The sequence below is a fragment of the Cetorhinus maximus genome, chromosome 21 (genome assembly GCF_964194155.1).
Source record: "Cetorhinus maximus chromosome 21, sCetMax3.hap1.1, whole genome shotgun sequence".
In the NCBI taxonomy this organism is placed as follows: domain Eukaryota; kingdom Metazoa; phylum Chordata; class Chondrichthyes; order Lamniformes; family Cetorhinidae; genus Cetorhinus; species Cetorhinus maximus.
In genome coordinates this window covers 10,384,988-10,405,997 of record NC_135899.1, presented here as the reverse complement: position 1 = coordinate 10,405,997, position 21,010 = coordinate 10,384,988, and the positions used below count along the sequence as shown (strand labels likewise).

The 21,010-nt window shown below is 44.6% G+C and overlaps 1 protein-coding gene across 1 annotated transcript in view; it reads left to right on the top strand.

Annotated features, from left to right (window-relative positions):
- Positions 1 to 513: 513 nt before the first annotated feature.
- The window catches only part of LOC144695660 (zinc-binding protein A33-like), a 32,252-nt gene continuing 11,755 nt past the window's right edge, over positions 514 to 21,010 (top strand). Inside the window, exons 1-5 of the mRNA XM_078566586.1 lie at positions 514 to 946; positions 1,037 to 1,132; positions 1,218 to 1,451; positions 2,538 to 2,560; positions 6,415 to 6,533. Of these exons, the coding sequence (XP_078422712.1) occupies positions 536 to 946; positions 1,037 to 1,132; positions 1,218 to 1,451; positions 2,538 to 2,560; positions 6,415 to 6,533 (883 nt within the window). The 5' untranslated portion in view covers positions 514 to 535. The remainder of the gene's footprint in view (positions 947 to 1,036; positions 1,133 to 1,217; positions 1,452 to 2,537; positions 2,561 to 6,414; positions 6,534 to 21,010) is intronic.

Sequence of the window (21,010 nt, the reverse complement as noted above, 5' to 3'; positions counted from 1 at the left end):
TGTACACGTTTCAAGAAATCCACTCCATCCAAGCGCTTAACACTATGTCTATCCCAATTAATGTTGGAAAAGTTGAAATCACCTAATATAATTACCCTATTATTGTTTTTACTCACCTCCGCAAATTGTGCATATATTTGCTCCTCAATTTCCCGCTCACTTTCCTTCTGTTTCGGATTCAGCTTTAATTTTCGAGCTTTCTCGGCCAGATTCGCTAAGACCCGATTTACGGTCCCCCCGCACCCCGTTCTTTCTTTCTCTCTCTCTCTCTCCACGGTCAAAATTCGTTGGAGCCCAACCCGCCCTCGACAGGGTTCAATTATTCCCCTCCGTGCTCTAAACCTGCTTTACCCCCTTCAGACTGGGCGAGTTATTTTTACTGTCCCGTGTGAAAGTCGCGAGGTCATAGACCACGATGTAATCATAATTCCTTGAGGATTACAGTGAACTTTATATGAAAATAGCTGAACTGAGGGTGTGCAGCAGTAACATCGAAACTGAAAGCTGTTTGAATCAGGAAGTGCTGAGTGTGAACATGGCTTCCAGAGAACAGGTCCAGAGTTTGACCGAGGAGACAATTTGTCCCATTTGTCTTGATTTCTTCACTGATCCCGTAATACTGGAGTGTGGACACAACTTCTGCCGCTCCTGTATCACCCAGTGTTGGGAAAAGAAGGAGATAAACTCCTGCCCGGAATGTAGACAGGAGTTTCCGGAAAGAAACCTCAGGGTAAATCGGGCCTTAGCGAATCTGGCCGAGAAAGGTCGAAAATTACAGCTGGATCCGAAAGAGAAGGAAAGTAAACTTCACTGTGAGAAACATCAAGAAGAACTGAAGCTGTTTTGTGAAACTGACAAGAAATTGATCTGCCTGATTTGTAGAGTTTCGCGGGAACACAGAGAGCACCGCGTCCTGCCGATCGATGAAGCTGTTGAAATCTACAAGGTAAAAGGGGAAATATTTGCTCAGCTGATAGTTTTATCACATTTTCATGGTCTAACACTTCCATTCTGTGATTTTCTCTCCCAATCCCAGGATCAGCTGAAATCTTCCTTACATTCTCTCACACAGAAGAAATCGGCGGTTCGAGAAACGGAACAGAAACAGAAACGGAAGATTTCCGAAGTTAGGGTAAAGTGCTGATTTTCTGGGATCTCGGTTAGTTTTGTTCCCTTTATCGCGGGACATTAATTATGTTTCACATTTCATTTGGTAGGAACAGTCGAGCAGTCTGCAGACCCACATCACATCCGAGTTCAGTAAACTGCACCAGATTCTCACTGAGAAAGAGCAGCGTTTACTCAGAGATCTCAGGGAAGAAGAGGAGAGGATTCTAGAAATAATGGAGAAAAGCCTTCGAGAGATTCAGGAGAATTTAAATTCTATTGAGGAGAAGCGGTCAAAGTTGCAGAAACAGATGGATCAAAAAGACGAGCTGATATTTTTGAAGGTGAGGGGATATTTTACGGGTCAGTCAATGAGACTTCAGACAGTCACAAAATAACTGATAACCGTGAAATAACTATTGAATTTTATGAAAATATAAAAGCTGATTTAAACAAATTTCTGTGAGTTTCGTGGCAGCTCTGCTGTGTCCCGGAAATAATCGGCGTCCGCATTGTCTGCAGATTCCCAGGAATACCTGTGACCTCCTGAGAATGAGTTTTCCTGAACTTCTTCACACTTGCTTTGTGATTATTTCCGTGTTGCCAAATTTAATTTTCTCCTGAAACGCTCATTGTAATCCAGTTACAGTTCATGTTGTGAGTGGTGTGGGTGTGTCTGGTACGGTGTGTGAGAGTCACTGTGTCTGTGAGAGGGGCTGATGTTGAGTTCCAGTTTATTTTACCCTCCACAATCTTCCTTCCAAAATTCATCACTTTTCACTTCCGTGTTAAATCTCATCTGCTTTGAGTCTGCTCATTTCACCAGCCGCCCTGTTTATGTCCTCCTGAACTGTGTATAGTTCTGGTAACCTCATTACAGAAAGGATGTAATTGCATTAGATAGGTTACAGAGGAAATTGACGAAGATGTTACCAGTACAAGAAAGTTGCAGCTATGAGGAAAGATTGGATAGACTGGGGCTGTTTTCCCTGGAACAGAGGAGGCTGAGGGGAGATTTGAGATATGGAGAATTGTGAGGGGCCTGATAGTGGGTGGGGAGGGGCCTATTTACTTACCAGAGAGATCAGTGACGAGGGAGCACAGGTTTAAAGTGTTGGATAGAACGATGAGAGGGGAGATGAGGAAAAATGTTTACACCCAGAGGGTTGTGGGATCTGGAACTCACTGCCTGAAAGGGTAGTAGAGGCAGAAACCCTCAACTCATTTAAAAGCTGGCTGGATATTGACATCAAGTGCCGTAACCTGCAGGGCTGTGGACCAAATGATGCAAAGTGCGATTAAGTCGGGTGGCTTGTTTTTCATCTGGCGCAGACACGATGGGCCAAGTGGCCTCTTTCTGTGCTGTAAATTTTCTATGATTCTCAGTTTGTTACTTTGCTCCTTACTATTCATGATTTTTTTTCTTTCAGGGGCAAGCTTGTCGGAAGAGAAGGTAGGACATGCTCTCTACTGGAACTCTGCACAGTTTGGTAAAATAACTCAGAAAGGCTTTGTTTCTTTCCTAGTTACCGTTGCAACATTAAAGGGTCGTTTATCAGGCAACAGTAACTCTGCTTAAGGTTTAAGTACTAGTATTTTATTGTGATGACAAGCTTTATGGCAGATATTAAATTAGATTCCATATAACTGGTCCACATTATTGTATTAAATTACAAGATGCCATGCAGTCCTGAAGTACTCACTTGCAGGCTGCATACTGCTGTTAGTGTGGCTGTGACCTTCCTACTGATCCTGAGAGAGCCACACCGTCCATGTTTCCATGGTGTCGACCATCCATGTCCATGCAAGGCTCCTGACCAAACCGAGACAGTCATATGTTAAAGTGGGAATGGGTTTTGTTTTTATTCCAGTATAGAATCTTGATCTGTTTCCTTAACACCGACAAGACAGACCCAGCAGAGGTGGCAGCACTGTGGTATAAAGCTTGGAGGCAGTTGCCCTGGGAGTTTTTAACATCGACTCAGTTTCATGGGATCAGGTCAAACGTGGGCAAGGAAACCTCCTGCTGATTACCACGTACCCACCTATCTGCCACCCCCCGCCCTCTCACCCACTCCTCAGCTGATGAATCAGCACTCCTCCATGTTGAACACCTCTTGGAGGAAGCACTAAGAGTGGCAAGAGTGCAAAATGTACACTGGATGGGTGTCTACAATGTCCATCACCAAGAGTGGCTCGTTAATCGAACTCTCTCCCTAACAGCACTGTGGCTGTACCTACACCACATGGACTGCAGCAGTTCAAGAAGGCAGCTCACCACCAGCTTTTCAAGGGCAATTAGGGATGGGCAATAAATGCTGGCCTCGCCAACGATGGCCACATCTCATGAATGAATTCAAAAAAGAAGCACCACTACTGACTGGGCTGGCTATGTCCCAAAGGACATTGTTACTAGACTGGGCCTGTGGCAGGTGGTGAGGGAACGAACAAGAGGGAAATGCATACTTGACCTCATCCTCACCAATCTGTCTGCCGCACATGCATCTTTCCATGACAGTATCAGTAGGAGTGACCACCGCACAGTCATTGTGGAGATGAACTCCTGCCTTCACATTGAGGATACCTCACTCAAGACTGCGTATCCATGAGGCGCTGTTGGCCATCAGCAACAGCAGAATTGTACTTAACCACACTCTGCAACCTCATGGCTTGACATATCTTGCACTCTACCATTACCACCAAGCCAGGGAATTAACCCTGGTTCAATAAAGAGTGCAGGAGGGCATGCCAGGAACAGCACCATGCATACCTAAAAAGGAGGTATCAACCTGGTGAAGCTACAACTCACATGTCAAGCAGCGTAAGCAGCATGTGATAGACAAAGCTAAGCGACCCAACAGCCAATGGATCAGATCTAAGCTCTGCAGTCCTGCCACATGCAGCCAGCGCTGCCTTGGACAATGAAACCACTAACTGGAGGAGGAAGGCTCACAAATGCTCCCACCATCAATAATGGAGGAGCACCGCACATCAGTGCAAAAGATTAAGGTGTTTGCAACAATCTTCAGACTGATGTGCCGAGTGGATGAGCCATCTTGGCCTTCTCCAGAAGTCCCCAGCATCACGGATGACAATTTTCAGCCAATTTGATTCACTCCACGTGATATCAAGAAACGGCTGAAGACACTGCATATTGCAAAGGCTATGGGCCCTGACAATATTCCGGCAGTAGTATTGCAGACTTGTGCTCCAGAACTTGTCAGGCCCCTAGCCAAGCTCTTCCAGTACAGCTACAACACTGGCATCTACCCGGCAATGTGGAAAATTACCCAGGTATATCATGTGCACTAAAAGCAGGACAAAACTGACCCGGCCAATTACTGCCCAATCAGTCTACTCGCGAGGTGATGAAAGGGGTCTACAACAGTGCTATCAAGCTGCACTTTCTTAGCAATAACTTGCTCACTGAAGCTCAGTTTGGGTTCCGCCAGGGTTGTTCAGCTCCTGACCTCATTACAGTCTTTGTTCAATCATGGGCAAAACAGCTAAACTCCAGAGGTAAGGTGAGAGTGACTCCACATGAGATCAAGGCAGCATTTGACCGAGTGTGGCATCAAGGAATGCTAGAAAAACTGGAGTCAATGGTAACCAGAGAAAAACTCTCCACTGGTTGGAGTCCTAGCTAGCACAAAGGAAGATGGTTGTAGTTGTTGGAGGCCAATCATCTCAGTTCCTGGGCATCACTGCAGCAGTTCCTCAGGGTAGTGTCTTATACCCAACCATCTTTAGCTGCTTCATCAATGACCTCCCTTCCATCGTAAGGTCAGAAGTGGGGATGTTCGCTGATGATTGCACAATGTTCAGCATCATTCACGACTCCTCAGATACTGAAGCAGTCTATGTCCAAATGCAGCAAGAACTGAACAACAACCAGGCTTGAGCTGACAAGTGGCTGGTAACATTTGCTCCACACAAGTGCCAGGCATTAGCCATCTCCAACATAAGAGAATCTAACCACCGCCCCTTGATATTTCATCGCTTGCCATTACCATCACTGAATCTCCCACTATCAACAACCTGAGGTTTACCATTGACCACAAACTGAACTGAACTAGCCATATAAATACTGTGGCTACAAGCACAGGTGAGATGCTCGGAATCCTGCAATGAGTAACTCATCTTCTGACTCCAAAAGCCTGCCCATCACCTACAAGGGACATGTTAGGAGAGTGATGGAATACCTTCCACTTGCCTGGATGAGTGCGGCTCCAATAACATTCATAAAATTTGACACCATCCAGGACAAAGCAGCTCACTTGATTGAGCCCCATCCACATCCATTAACTCTCTCCTCCACCAACGCAGAGTGGCAACAGTGTGTACCATCTACAAGATGCACTGCAGGATCTCACCAATCCTTAGGCAACAGCTTGCAAACTCACAACTGCTACTATCTAGAAGGACACTGACAGCAGATGCGTGGGAACACCACTAACTGGAAGTTCCCCTCCAAGCCACTCACTATCCTGACTTGTAACTGTCTCACCGTTCCTTCACTGTCGCTGGGTCAAAGTCCTGGAACTCCCTCCCTAATAGCGCTGTGGGTGTAAGTACACCACTTGGACTGCAAGGGTTGAAGAAGGCAGTTCACGACCACCTTCTGAAGGGACAGTTAGGAATGGGCAATAAATGCTGGCCTAGCCAGCGAAGCCCACAACCCGTGAGTGAATCCAAAAAAATCAACACAACAGCAGAAACTCGTTTTAAGATATAAAGCAATGTTGACACCGAACCACAAGGAGATATTAATACTGATGATGAGGTACATTTTAAAGCGTCTTAAAGGAAGAAAGAGAGATAGAAAGGCAGAAAGGTTTAAGGAGGGAATTTCGGAGCTCAGGACCTCGGCCGCTGAAGGTCCAGCTGTCAATGGTGGAGTGATTAAAATCAGGGATATTCAAGAGGCCAGAAGTAGAGGAGCGCAGGCATCTTGGAGAGTTGGATAGATGTTTTCAGCCTTTGTCTTTATTCTGCAAGCTTTGTTTGTAATACAGTAAGTGGACAGGCTAAATATTTATCTTCTCCTGTGATTTGTGATATCCAAGTAACAAATCTGTTATCAGGCTATGGGCCTTTTGCAGGGCATGAGTGTTTCCCGTCCTCTGTCCTTGCATTTCTAAGTTATCTTTTGCTCAGTTATAAAGGCAAAATTTCACTTTCAACCACATCTGTTCTTATACGAAAAATGTTGAAGGATATGAATGCTGGAGTAGCTTGATCATTTAAATCATGTCTAAAATATTCAAATAGGGCAAATTTATAACATCAACTGTTTAATATTTACAGGAATAGTGATGACATTAACCAACTCTCAATAGCAGATGCCACTGCCCTGTCTACCAGAAAGTTCAAAGGCCCTTTGCAGTACACAGTGTGGAGAGAAATGATAAATTCTATCAACCCTGGTAAAACTCTTATATTAAATTTCCTAATTATAATTCCAGTTGTGAAGGGATTAAAGGGGCTCCAAAGTTCCAGATTAAATATTCACATTGCTGGCTTTTAATCCCTGGTCACTCTCCATTCTTACATTTTGCTTTCTCTGGGTTCCTCTGGGTAAGTGTCTGAAGTCATCAACACTGTGTGTCAAAGCAGTGAAGGGGTCTGTATAACCAGAGGAATGGAGCATGGATCTCAGGATGTGAATCCGAGTTTCCAGAGGGGACTGGGCTGTCAATTATTGGAATTCTGTGAACATTTTTATCAATGTATTATCAGGAAGTTATGCAGACTCTGAAGAGAATGTGTGAAAAGACAGTGAATACGTTTGGTAATTAGACTCCTTAGTCACGAGAAGCTGAGTCTACACTGGAAACTGAAGGACGCCAGGGGACCTCATCAAATTATTCAAGATTCAAACAGTAGAGAGGTGATAAACATTCATGGTTTTCGCAGCCAGAGAGTCTGAACCAATGTCGGGATAACATCAAATTTAGAAAAGGGAGTGTGACACAGCGGCTTGGATTGAACGAGGTTAATTTTTTGAGTGACCCCATTGATCGAGCAGCTAGTGAACCAGTGAACTCACTGCTCAGTACACCAACTTGATGAGAGGCCCAATCCATTCTGAGGGTTGAGCTGCAGCACAATGTCACTGGCCAGTTGTCCATGGGTTTGTTGTGTGGAAAGGTGCTCGGTGGTCCTTATTGGGCGGTGGTGGGTGTTGGGCGGGGGTATGGGAGAAACAGGAAATCCAATGTTCCTAAGGTGAGGGGTTGTGGTTCATTATTGGATCATAAGAAATCGGAGCAGGAGGCCATTTGGCCCATCAAACCTGCTCCGGCATTCGATAATATCATGGTCATCTAACTGTGGCTTTAACTGTCCTTTTTGCCTGTTACCTATAGCCCTTAACTCCACTGTCAATCAAAAATCTGTCTAACTCAGCCTTGTCTCTATACAGCAGCCTGGCCCCGATTGCCCTCTGTCGAAGAGAATTGCAAAGGCTAACATCCCTCCCAGAGAAGAAATTCCTTCTCATCTCTGTCTTAAAATGGAGACAGACCCCTTGTTTATAAACTATGTCCCCTGGTTCTAGATTCCCCACAAGAGGAATCATCCCCCCAGTATCTAACCTGCCAAGTTCCCTCAGAATCACATATGTTTGAATAAAGTTACCTCTCATTTTTCTAAACTTCAAGAGTATAGGCCTAAACTGTTCAACCTTTCCTAATAAGACCCCTCCTTCATCCCAAGGATCATCCAAGTGAACCTTCTCTGAACTGCTTCTGAGACACAAATATATCTCCCTTAATTAAGGAAACCAAAACTGTGAATTGAAAGTCTCCGTAGTCCCAGAGGACCCTAGGCTGCTCTCTCATTAGAGATAGATGACTGTTGTGAATTTAACCTGAAGGTCAGCACACCTCAGGGGTGGGGTGAGATTGAGAAGGTAGGGTCTTCATGGATGACCTCAGCCAGTATGGGAATTGTACTGTTGCATCATTCTGCATCACAAGCCAGCCGTACAGCCAACCGAGCTAACCGACCCCCAAACTGTACTGTTACTCTTACCAATGCCCTGTACGGCTATATCAAGATTTCCCCACTATTACACTCCATCTCCCTTTCAATTAAGGCCAATATTCCATTTGCTTCCTAATTACTTGCTGTACCTGCATAGGGAGGTAGTCAGGAAAGTGGAGCACATGCCACAATCATATCAGCCATGATCTTATTGAATGGCAGAGCAGACTCGTGGGATCAAATGGCCTACTCCTGCTCCTAATACTGTTCTTGTGCTAACCTTTGTGATTAATATACAAGATCCGTCTGTACTCCAGCCTTCTGCAACTTCTCTTCATTTAAATAATATTCTACTTTTTAATTCTTACTGATAAAGTGAACAACCTCATATTTTCCCACATTATACTCCAGCTGCCAATTTTTCTCGCTTACTTAACCTATCCATATCCTTTTGCAGACACTTTGAATCCACCCTCACAACTTGCATTCCTACCTATTGTATCATCAGCAAATTTGGCTGCAACATAGTCAGTCTTTTTAATATGTCATGTCTGTAGATCGTAAATAGTTGGGGCCCAAGCACTGATCCTAGTGGCACTCCACCAGTCAAAGTTTGCCAAACTGAAATGGACCCATTTATCCTGACTCTCTATTTCCTGCTAGTTAGCCGATCCTCTCTCAATGCCATTATATCACCCCTGGCACCATGAGCTCTTCTGCAGTAAGCTTTTATGTGACACTTTATCGAATGCCTTTTGGGAAATAAAATACACTACATCAACTGGTTCCCCATTAACCATCCTGCTTGTTACATCATCAAAGAACTCTATTAAATTTGTCAAACACGATTTCCCTTTCACAAAACTATGTTGACTCTGCCTGATAATGTAATGATTTCTCATTGTCCTGCTACTACCTTTCAATCATGGTTTTTAGAATTTTTCAATGGCAGATATTAGACTAACTAGCCTATAATTCACTGATTTCTGTCTCCCTCCCTTCCTGAACAGTGGTGTTACATTCGTGGCTTTCCAGTCCATTGTGACCTTTCCAGAATACAGGGAATTTTGGAAGATTACAACCAATGCATCCACTATCTCTGCAGTCAGTGCCTTACAGACCAACTATGCAAGTCATCAGATCCAAGTTTCTTGTCAGCCTCTAGTCCCACTAGTTTTCCTCTTACGTTTTATCTAGTGATCATGATTGCTTCAAAATCCTCTCTCCTTTTTGACCTTGTTTTTCTACTATTCTTGGGATGATTTTTGTGTATTCTACTATGAAGGATTCTTGTTCAAAGTCTCTGCCGTTTCCTGGTTTCTCATTATTGATTCCCCAGTCTCACCCCCTAAGAGGCCCGCACTCACGATCACTGCTCTTCTTTTTTATGTATGTGTAGAGGCTTTTACTGTCTGTTTTTAGTTTTCTCTCATACTCCAATTTTTCCCTCCTTTTTTTAATCATTGTTTGCAGGTTACTAAAATTTTCCAAATTCTCTGGCCCACAACTAATCTTTGCAGCATTGTACACCTTTTATCTCAATTTGATGCCACCATTACCTTCCCAAGTCAGCCACCGATGGAGCACTTTGTTCATTGAGCCTTTCTTTCTCAATGGCATGTGCATTTATTGAGAGTTATATTATCGATTTTAACTAATTCACTCTATAATTTTAATGTCTCCCCAGTGCTGGTTTAACTTAGAGAGAGAAAAAATACTCAACAATTACCTACCTGCACACCTAATTAGTACCTCTAGGATTGAGCCCTTGGGTCTTGCTGTCCCTGGTTCCCTTTCCTGCAGCATTCCTTTTTTGTAAAATGGGAAGAACAGCACCCCTTCCTCACTGCACCGAATTCTCTTGCTTACCTAATTTCTGATTTAAGCACTTGATCTCGCTGCACTCAGTCTCCAGCTGCACCTTTATGCAATCTACTGAATATACAGTGGGGAATGAAAGTCAAAGAAAAGCAAAGGTGAGCAACAGTGAGAACAATTATCTCATCTCCTTGACAGAGAACAATCATTATAAAGGAAAAAAAAGAAAGACCTTGCATTTAAATAGTGCCTTCATGCCCACAGCCCAAAGTGCCTCAGAACAAGTGAAGTACATTTGTGAAACAGTCACTGTTGTAGTGTAGGAAGTGAGGCAACTAATTTGTGAACAGCCGGGTCTTAGAAACAACATCATGATAATGCTGAAATATTTGTTTTGATTTTGTTTATTTCAGGGTAAATATTGACAAATTGGGCAGGACACTGAGAGGCTGAACTCCTTGCATTATTTCTGGTGCACCTATTTTATGATCATATTTCAGTTCATTCTACAGACTTTTCCATTGTATGGGGCTTGCACTGCTCATGCACCACTATCCAATGGAAGACCAAGAGTGCACTTAAGACCACTTGTACAGCAGAGCTCTCCAGTTTTCATATTCAGTATGGCTTGTTTTATATTTAGTGTGGCAATTCCGGATACCTACTTTGTAGATGCTACATAATTATCAGGCTGGCATTAGTGGGAACCAGATAGCAATACTGTGTATGATTTTGTTGAATAAGTGGGAAATATTGAAACATAAATCTCTCTTAGCTACTTTATGTCAAGAGTATTGCAAGTAAGTGATGCGCTTTTGACTGAGGGCGTCAGAAGCATCAAAAAGCGTTTAATAAGCAGCCGGAAAAAGTTCTAAACTGAAATTGGATAGAACAGCCTGGGCTTGGAAAGTGGAATTATGAAAGCTGAGGAGAGTGAGGTCTAATTTGGACATGGTTGACATTTTGGATTTCAATTTTTATTCTTTCTTGGGATGTGGGTGTCCTTGGTGAGGCCAGCATTTGTTTCCCATTCCCAGTTATTCTTGAAAAGTTGGTGGACTGCCTTCTTGAACCGATCCAGTCCATGTGATGCAGATACACCCAGAGTACTGTTAGGAAGGGAGGTACAGGATTTTGAGCCTGCGACATTGAGGGGTCAGTGATGTAGTCCCACGTCAGGATGGTGTGTGACTTAGGCGGTTGTGTTCCCCTGCCCCTCTAGGCCTTGTTCCTCCTTGAGGTAGAGGTCACTGGTTTGGAAAGGTGCTGTAAAAAGAGTCTTGGTGAGCAGCTGCAGTGTATATTGTAAATGGTACACACTGCTGCTGATGTGCGCTGGTGGTGGAGAGCATGAATGTTTAAAATGGTGGATCAGATGCTGATCAATTGGCTGATTTTCCCTCAAATACTGATGGGTTTCTTTAGTGTTATTGCAGCTACACTTATTGAGGCAAATGGACTTATTCCATTACACTGATGTCTTGTGCCTTTTAGATGGCGGACAGAATTTTGATGATTTGGAGATGAGTTACATGCTGCAAAATTCCTGGTTTCTGACTTGCCTTTATAACTATCGTATTTATATGGCTCACATAGTTCAGTTTCTGCTCCAGGCTCATCTGCAGGATGTTGATGTTGGGCAGAGAGTGCTGGAAATGCAGTTGAATGTCAAGGATGATGCTTAGTTTCTCCTTTGTTGGTGCTAATCATTACCTGGCGCTGAAGTTACTTACCACTCATCAGTCCAAGCTTGAATGTTGTCCAGGTCACACTGCAGGTGTCCACGGACTGTTTCAGTATCGGAAGAGTGGCAAATGGTACTGAACATTATGCAATCATCAGCGACCATCCCGACTTATGATGGAAGGCAGATCATTGAGAAAACGACTGAAGATTGGTGGGCCTAGGACACTATCCAGACGAACATCCTGTAATTATCACTGGGGCTGAGATGACTGATTTCCAACAACCACAAACATCTGCTTTTGTGCTGATATGAATTCCATAAATGAGATCCCCCGATTCTCAATGACACCTTACCCCGGCATTCAGCAGTTTTGTCCAGGATGGAATAAGTCTGTATGAGATCCAGAGCCAAGTGGCCCTGGCGGAATGCAAACAGAGAATTGATAACCATTTTATCCCTATGTAAGTGCCACTTGATGGCATTGTCGACAACACATTCCACCACCTGTCTGCTGGTTGAGAGTAGACTATTGGATCAGTGATTGTCCGCAGTGCATTTGTTCTGCTTTTCGTGGACAAGATATACTTGGGCAATTTCCCGCATTGTTGGGTAGATGCCTTTGTTGTAACTCTACTGCAACAGTTGGCTATGGGTGTCATTAATTTTGGAGTAAAAATCTCCAGTACGATAGCTGGGATGTTGTTAGTGTCCATTGCCTTTGCTGTATCCAGTGTGTTCATCCGTTACTTGTTATCATGTGGAGTCAATTGAATCAGCTGAAGACTGGCACCTGTGACATTGGTGACATTGGAATGAGACCAAGGTGGATCATCCACTCTACATTTCAGGCTATAAAATTTTTGCAAATATTTCAGGCTTGTTTTTTGCACTGATGTGCGGGACTCACCCCTCACCATGTGCGGGAATGTTCATGGAGCTTCCTTTCTTCGAGTTTAATTGTCCACCATCATTGATGACTGGATGTGGCAGGGCTGCAGTTATTTGAAGTAAAAATAGGAGAAGCTGGAAATGCTAGTCAGGCAGCATCTTTGTAAAGAGAATCCAAGTTAGCAGGTGGAATCTTACAATCTGAGGTCTAGGTTTGGCTGTGGGTGCGGAATTGGAAGTGGAGCCGGACGGCTGAACATGGGTGATCTTGCCCTTTTCAGCTCATTACTTCTTCATCGATGTGGAGCTTGGAAAATCTGGCGTTGAGAACAAGCAAGATGTCGCTGTCTCCGTCATTACCTCATGGGTTCGAAGGCCCGGCCACCTTTGTTTAGAGGATACCTGGACAACAGGGTGTAGCTGTTTTCACATCTGATGTGGATGTTGGGTTGCGCCGAGACATAGTGGTAGGAAAAGAAAAAAATAAGAAGTATTGAAGGCACACAGGTGGAAGGGGAGAGCTTTATTGTATATAGTTTGGACACTTGTAAATATCTGTTCACTTTCACTGTTTGGAGGTCTCCTGGATTCCACCTCGCTGTCAGATGCTTCAGTTGTCACCAGCATTTAACACTCGGAATGAGGGCTCCTATCAGTGTCTGATCAGGAACTCTCATAGATTCAGTTCTCCCACATTATCAACATAGTGATTATTCAATAATCCCACATGAGCATGATTAAGCTCTGGCCATCAGTTGTGAGTGTGCTGCCTGGTCACTCCTCATGCAAGCCCCATTACTTTCATCTCACCATGTTCTGACCTCTGAAATTGTGTTCATTCTAGGTCATTGTTTCTCCTGCTACTGTTGCTCTGATGTGAGATGTCACAAGTACGCACGGGGAGTTAAATCTGCTATGTGAGTGGCAAGGAACACAGTAGATGCGGTTTCAGGGCTAAGAGACTGAAGCTCTTCGCTGCCTTCTTAACAGTAGAAAACCAGGCGCTGCACATTAGCCTCAACTGCAAGAGGGATTTGGGTGGAGGATTAAAGAGATGTTTGTGCATTTGTCTAAAATTTTTGTCAGACTGCACCTGGTGGTTTTTGTGGTGTGCTCATCTCCTCATCAAGGGCGGACCTCACAGTGAAGGCTTGCAACCATAGAACGATAGAAAAGTTATGGTGCAGAAAGAGAGCATTCAGCTCATTGTGTCTGCACCAGCCCAAAAAAAAGAAAGTGGCTGCTCATTTTAATCTTATTTTCCTGCTCCTGATCTGTAGCTGTGCAGGCTACAACACTTCAGGTGTAGATCCAGGTACCTTTCAAATGAGTTGAGCATTTCCGCCTAAATCACCAATTCAGGCCAAGACTTCCACATGCCAACCACCGTCTGGGTGAAAAAGATTTCCCTCATGTCCCCTCTAATCCTTCTACCAATCACCTTAAATCGATGCCCCCTGGTAATTGACCCTTCAGCTAGGGAAACAAGTCTTTCCTTTCTACCCTATCTAGGCCCCTCATAATTTTGTACACCTCAATTAAGTCACCTCTCAGCCTCATCTGTTCGAAAGGAAACAACCCCAGCCTTTCCAATCTTTCCTCATAGCTGCAAATTTCAAGCCCTGGCAGCATTCTTGTAAATCCTTCTCCGTACTCTCTCCAGAGCAATTATGTCATTCCTGTCATGTGGTGACTAGAACTGTACACAAAATTACAACTGTGGCCTAACCAGCATTTTCTACAGTTCCATCACAGCATCCTTGCCTTTGACTTCAATACCTCGCCCAATAAGGAAAGCATTCCATATGCTTTCTTGACCACCATATCCACCTGTCCTGCCACCACCCAGGATATGCGGACATGCAGGCCAAACTCTCTCACTTTCTCAACCCCTCTCAATATCCTTTCATTTATTAAGTATTCCCTTGCTTTGTTTTCCCTCCCCAAATGCATTACCTCACAATTTTCTGGATTGAATTCAGTTTGCCCACTTAACAAAACCATTGACATCATTCTGGAGACAACAGCTACCCTCTTCACTTTCAACTCACAACAAATTTTTGTGCCACCTGGAAATTTTCCAATCCTACCTCCCACATTTAATTCCAAATCATTAATATATGCAACAAACAGCAATGGCTCCAACACTGAACCCTGTCAAAGACCACTGAAAACCATTTTCCATTGGACCATTACCCATTGTTTCCTGTCACTGAGCCAATTTTGGATCCAACTCGCCACCTTCCCCCATATCCCATGGGATCTCACTTTTCTGACCAGCCTGCCATGTGGACCTTGTCAAATGCCTCACTAAAATCCATGTAGACAACATCCATTCCACTACCCTCATCAATTCTTCTTGTTGGTTCCTCAAAAAATTCGATTAAGTTAGTAAGACACGATATTCCCCTTAACAAAACCAAGCCGACTCTCCCTGATGAATCCATGCCTTTCTAAGTGACAGTTTATCCTGTCTCTCAGAATTGATTCCAATAATTTGCCCACAACTGAAGTCAGACTGTCCAGTCTATCATTTTATGGCTGATCCCTTCCAAGCCTTTTAAATAATGGTACAATGTTCACAGACATCCAATCCTCTGGTACCTCACCTGCATCTAGTGAGGATTGGAAAATGATTCTTAGGGTCCACATTATTTCCTCCCTGGTTTCCTTTAACAGCTTGGGATTCAATCCATCTGGTGTTGGTTATTTAGCCACCTTCAAGGATGTTAGTCCCTCTGTTACTTCCTCTCTCACTATGCTTATTGTATCTAATGTTTCACACTCCTCCTCTTGAACAAGAATGTCTGCACCATCCCTCTCTTTAGTGAAGAGCGAGACAAAGTATGCATTGAGAACCCTGCCCACATCCTCAGCATCCATGCAAAGGTTACCAAGTACATCTCTGATAGGTCCTAACTTTTCCTTAGTTATTCTCTTGCTCTTAATGTACTGGTAAAACTCTTCGGGTTTTCAGTGATTTTACCTGCCAGTATTTTTTCAAATCCTCTCTTTGCTTTCCTAATTTACATTTTTACTTCACTCCTGCACTTTCTATATTCTTCTAGGCTTTCTACAGTATTAAACTTTTTCTGACTGTCACGAGCCTTCTTTTTTTGCTTTATCTTAGCTTGTAGGCTTCTGGATAACCAGGGGGCTCTAGATTTGGCAGTATCACCATTTCTCTTTGTGGGGACATGTCTACACTGTGCCCGTAGAACTTCGCTTTTGAATAACTCCCACTGATTTGACACCGTTTTCCCTTCTAATAGCTGCATCTAGTCGACTTTCATCAGTTCACCTCTCAGCGTTCTAAAAATTGTCTTCCCCCAATTTAGAACTTTTACTCCTGTCCTTCCTTTGTCCTTTTCCATAAAGGCGTTAAATCTAACTGTCTTATGGCCAGTATCTCCATAATGGTCACCCAGTGCTACTTCATCCACTTGCCCAGCTGCATTTCCTAAGACTAAATTTAGAACTGCGCTCCCTCTCGTTGGGCTTTTTGTGTGCTGGCTAAGAAAGCTCTCTTGAATGCAGTTCAAAAATGTTGTGCCCTCTGTGCCCTTCACACTGTTCACACCTCAGTTCATATTAGGGTAGTTGAAGTACCCAAATATTACTGCCCTATTGTTTTGCCCTCAGAAATTTGCTCAAATATTTGCTCCCTTCCACTATTTGTGGGCTGATAGTACACTCCCAATAGTGTGCCTGCCCCTTTTTTTATTTATGAGCTCCACCCATATGGATTCATTTGATGCTCCATTGAGTATATCATTCCTCCTCTCATCTGTAATTGATTCTTCAACCAGTAATGCTACACCCCCACCCTTTTTATCCCCTATCTACCCTGCCTGAAAACTCTATATCCAGGGATGCTGATCTGCAATTTTTGCCTCTCCTTCAGTCAAGTTTTCGTTATAGCTATGATATCATGCTGCCATGTTCTAACCAAAGTGCATTGGACATCATTGAAGGACCATTGCTTGTTTAGAGCATGAGGAAAGAGAGAGTAGAATGGGCCTGTGTGCTGGACCGTGCCAAGGACTGTGAGGCGATTCACGTGAAGCATCAGCAGTTTTAACTGTCCTGTGCAGGGTCCATGCAGGAAAGAAGTTTACCTTGACTTGGGAGCCACAATGACAGATCACGGTGGTGCATTCAAGCTAAGGCCACCTAGGACTGAGACTCAGGGGTCTCTGTGACTGGAGGGTCGGGGGGCTTGCACCGCTACAATGCATGGTACAGGTGAGGCACTCAGTGAGTGGACTACAAAGTAACCTCTAAACTTATTGGCGTGATAAAGATGTCAAGAGATATGGGATTATGATGTGTGAGTGGCGACTGGAGAGCAGAAACATGATCATCCCTCCTCAATATGCATTGAGCAGCAATTTCAAGGGGCAAAATAGTATTCTCATGCTGTTTTTCCCTGTCTGGTTCTCCCAGAGAGAGCTCTCTGGCCGGCCAGCATCCCTTTGAGAGCAGGAGTCAGGGTTAGCAAGAGGCAGTCGGCCTCAAGAAAGCCAAGATGCTGGTGAACAGGGTCCACTGGAATGGCGACCATTGGCCCACCACGGGTGTATTGCAGGCGGTGCTCTTAACTACAAATGAGGAAAAGGCAATGCCAGAGGCACCTTGTGGTTGCCCTTATCTGCCAGCTTCTGCACGATTAGCTGCGGCACAAGGACGTGGAAGAAATCTAATGCTGGTGGCGTTGAAGGTCACTGCTTCCTTGAACTTACTTAATAGTGGATCATTCTAGGGCGACACTTGTGACCAATGCGTCAGCTCCCAGTCAGTGTCACACAAGTGTATTTAGAGGTCAAAGATGCCCAATCAGGATAGTCCACCAATCTAGACAGTTCCACCTGGATCCTGAAAGCCAGGATGAAAAGGCATTGAGAATTGTAGCAATCTCATGTCTCCTGCTAGTGCAGAACACAATTCACTGTACACATGTGACCTTGAGAGTTCCCTGGCAACAGCCTGTGACATACATCATTTGAATGAGTAGGCGATATGTGATCACAGAAGGCAAATCCTGCATGGCAATGCTCGATTCCCAGAAAGATATCATGCCCATACATTCTGGGCCACTCTCAGCTGCCAGTGGTTTGCGAACGACCGTGTCAGGATGACATGAGCGCAGGCCTGGCGAGTTTAGATTTGAAATTCCTTCCAAGCTGTTGTGACAGGACTTTGTCAATGCTTGGGTAAAATCACAATTCTACTTAGAGGTGCCTGAGGTTGCAGGAGAACGGGGCGCTGTGCTGATCCTAATGCACGCATATGGCACCAGGGCTCTGCATTTTAGCATAGTTGAGGGCATGCAAGGCTCAAACCAACAGCAGGGAAGATGTATCTTGTGCAATTTAATTCTGCTATCATAAATAAAGATACATTTGAGAAATCTAAGATCAGCAAACAAGAAGGTGCTGGGGCCTTCCAGCCAGCAAACGATAGAAAACCAAAAAGTTCAACAAATGTCTTGGCAGCTTACTCTGCTATCAGATTGGCATGGGCCTGTCTGCCACATCAGATTCCTGCTATAGCCTCTGCATGTAGTTCGGCCACATACTGGCCCTCCCATCGCCTTCGTTGTCCTTCTCATCGGAGTAGACACCTCAGTCCCTCCTGTCTCCCTCAGGCAATGCATCCCACGTTTGTAACACAAGGCTGTGCAGGATGCAGCATACAGCGATGGTCCAAGGCATTCCCTGTGGATAGTATTGGAGAGCCCTTCCTGGGCTGTCTAAACTTCTGAACCTAATTTTTAGGAGCCCAATCACCTGTTCAGTCAAGGACCTGGTGGAGATATAGGCATTCTTGTATCTCCTCAGCAGTACTCTGCAGATGCTGAACTGGCATCATCAGCCATGTTTTCTGGGAGTATCCCTTGTCCGTGAGGAGCCAACCTAGCAATCGCCGAAATAATTCCTCTAATATCCTCCATCGCCCTCGAGACTCTACAGCGAGACCATTGCCTTGGTAACATAGAAAGACTAAACACATGAGCCCTTGTCCAGCATGACCATTCAGCTGGGGGGATGGAGTTGACTACAGTCCACCACACATGCCCCTTGGAGGCATTCACCTCTCTCCCTCCATTCATCCCTGCCTCTGACTGCAGTTGATGGCAAATGGCACAAAATGAATGGAAGCTCCATACATTGCTGGGATCTCGAAGTGATGTGTTAGACATAAACCTGCTGCTGTGTGGGCTTCACCATAGAGAGGAGAACAAGACTGAGCATCGATGAGATCCAGTTACCTCATAATTATTAGGGTGTCCTTTTAGTCAGCCATTTGTGCTGACCTTGTGCTCCAACCGCCTGAAAAGACCTTCCTCTCACTTCGAGGCATCTCACTTATTGACGAACTGCATGGTCAACATCAGATTTGAAAAATGGTGTGCATTGCCTTCCAAACGTGACCCACAAACCTCTACCCTTCGCCCTGCCACCCACCAACTCCAGCCCACCCCCCCCCACCCCCTCACCCCATCACCGTGACCTACCCAATATCAACTTTCCTTTCCCCTCTGTCACCCTTGAACCTTTCGTCATTACCATAAACCCTATTCTGATCTACCTCCACATGCCTTTCCCATCCTCAGATCTGTTGAGTACAGTCTAAACTACTCAACCTCTCAAAACCTTTATTAACGCACTGAGCAATAATATATACTTACAACACCAGATCAGTAGGATCCGCTTTTCAGAGCCCGTCCCCATGAGGTCAGTCCGCTGAATGAATTCTTCTGCACGACTTCCTGTGACTGACCACGTCACGCTTTCCTGGCTGCACCAACACTGTCCTTGTGACTGTGGATTTATATCCCTTTCTGACCCTGGCCTCTTGACATATAAGTTAATACCTCGAATCGGGTCATCCAATTGGGTTTCATGCCTCATCAATCCCTCTGTGGCTGTGCTAGACCACCTGCATGTGGCCATTTCCTGCTCTCACCAGGGGATATCTCCAGGTGCATGCCAGCTCTGGATGTAATATCTGTATCTTGATTAGGCAGGCAGGAAGCTATTCACACATATCCAGAGAGGCCATTGTCTATGAAAGTTGTTGTAGACAGAATGTCTGTTGGTGATCCATCACCTCAATGACATGTTCTGATATGTCCGTGCGTGTGTCCCTGTTTAGCTAAAACTGTCTTTATTTTTAAACAGTTCAATGAGAACTTCAGAAAGAGTAATTTTTTTTGGATGGCAACGCAATATGAGAAAACCAGACAGCAAATCAGTAACCCAGTTTACATCGTGCTCAATGTCAATCTCCATTGTAGTTAATGGAAACAGATAATGAGTGGAGTGGGTTCCAAGCTGTTACTTCAGTGTTGCCCGTGTCGCACAACCACCCAGGACAAATTCCAACCCCTCCCACTGTGTCTCCATATCACCTTGGAGCCTTGTTCCATGATCCTTGATCACCTTCTGGATTAGGAAATCAGATAAGAGAACTTGTTCCTTGTGTGCAATTGCACAGGTATAGAAAGGAGCAGTTTCAGGTGCAGCGTTTGCACCAACGGGCACTTCAAATAGGCCTCAGGAGGGGTATTTTGTGCAATTCTGGACACCACACTTTAGGCAGGATGTCAAGTCATTGGAGAAGGTACAAGGGAGATTCACCAGTACAACAACACTGATGAGGGACTTCAGTTTTCTGGATGGATTTGGATAAGCAGGTAATTCTCTCTCTAGAACAGAGAAGTTTAAAGGGAGATTTAGTGCAGGAATTTAAATTATGGGGTTTTTATGGAGCAGATCAGAAGAATATGTTTACTCTGGTGAGTGTGCCTGTTACTAAAGGCCAGAGATTTAAAATAATTATCAAAATAATGAGAGGGGAAATGAGTAAATATTAAATCTCACAGACTATTGTCGTTATCTGGAATTCACTGTCTGAAAATATGGTGGAAGCAGATTCCATAGGAACTTTCAAAACACATGAGAAACTGGGAAATGAGGGACGCTGGTGACCACGTGTGCGGAAGGTGTGTCCAAATGCAGCTTCTAGCAAACTGGATTTCAGAGCTGGAGCTGCAGGTGGACTCATTTTGGAGCATCCGCGATGCTGAGCAAGTCATGGATAGCACGTTTAGCGAGGTGCTCACACCGCAGGTGAAGATAACACTGGCAGAAAGGGAATGGGTGACCATCAGGAACAATAAAAGGCTCAGGAAGGTAGTGCAGGAGCCCCCGGGGTCATCCCCCTTCCAACAGATATACCGCTTTGGATACTGTTGGGGAGGAAGGCCTCTCAGGGGAAAGCAGCAACAGCCAATTTCACGGCACCATGGATGGATCTGCTCCTCAGAGGGGCGGGAGGAATAAAAGCGCAGGGCTATGGCGATAGGGGATTCAATAGTTAGGGGCACAGACAGACACTTCTGTAGCCGCAAACGTGAATCAAGGGTGGTATGCTGCCTCCCTGGTGCCAGGGTCCAGGATGTCACAAAGCGGCTGCAGGACATTCTGGGGAGGGAAGGTAAACAGCCAGTGGTCTTGG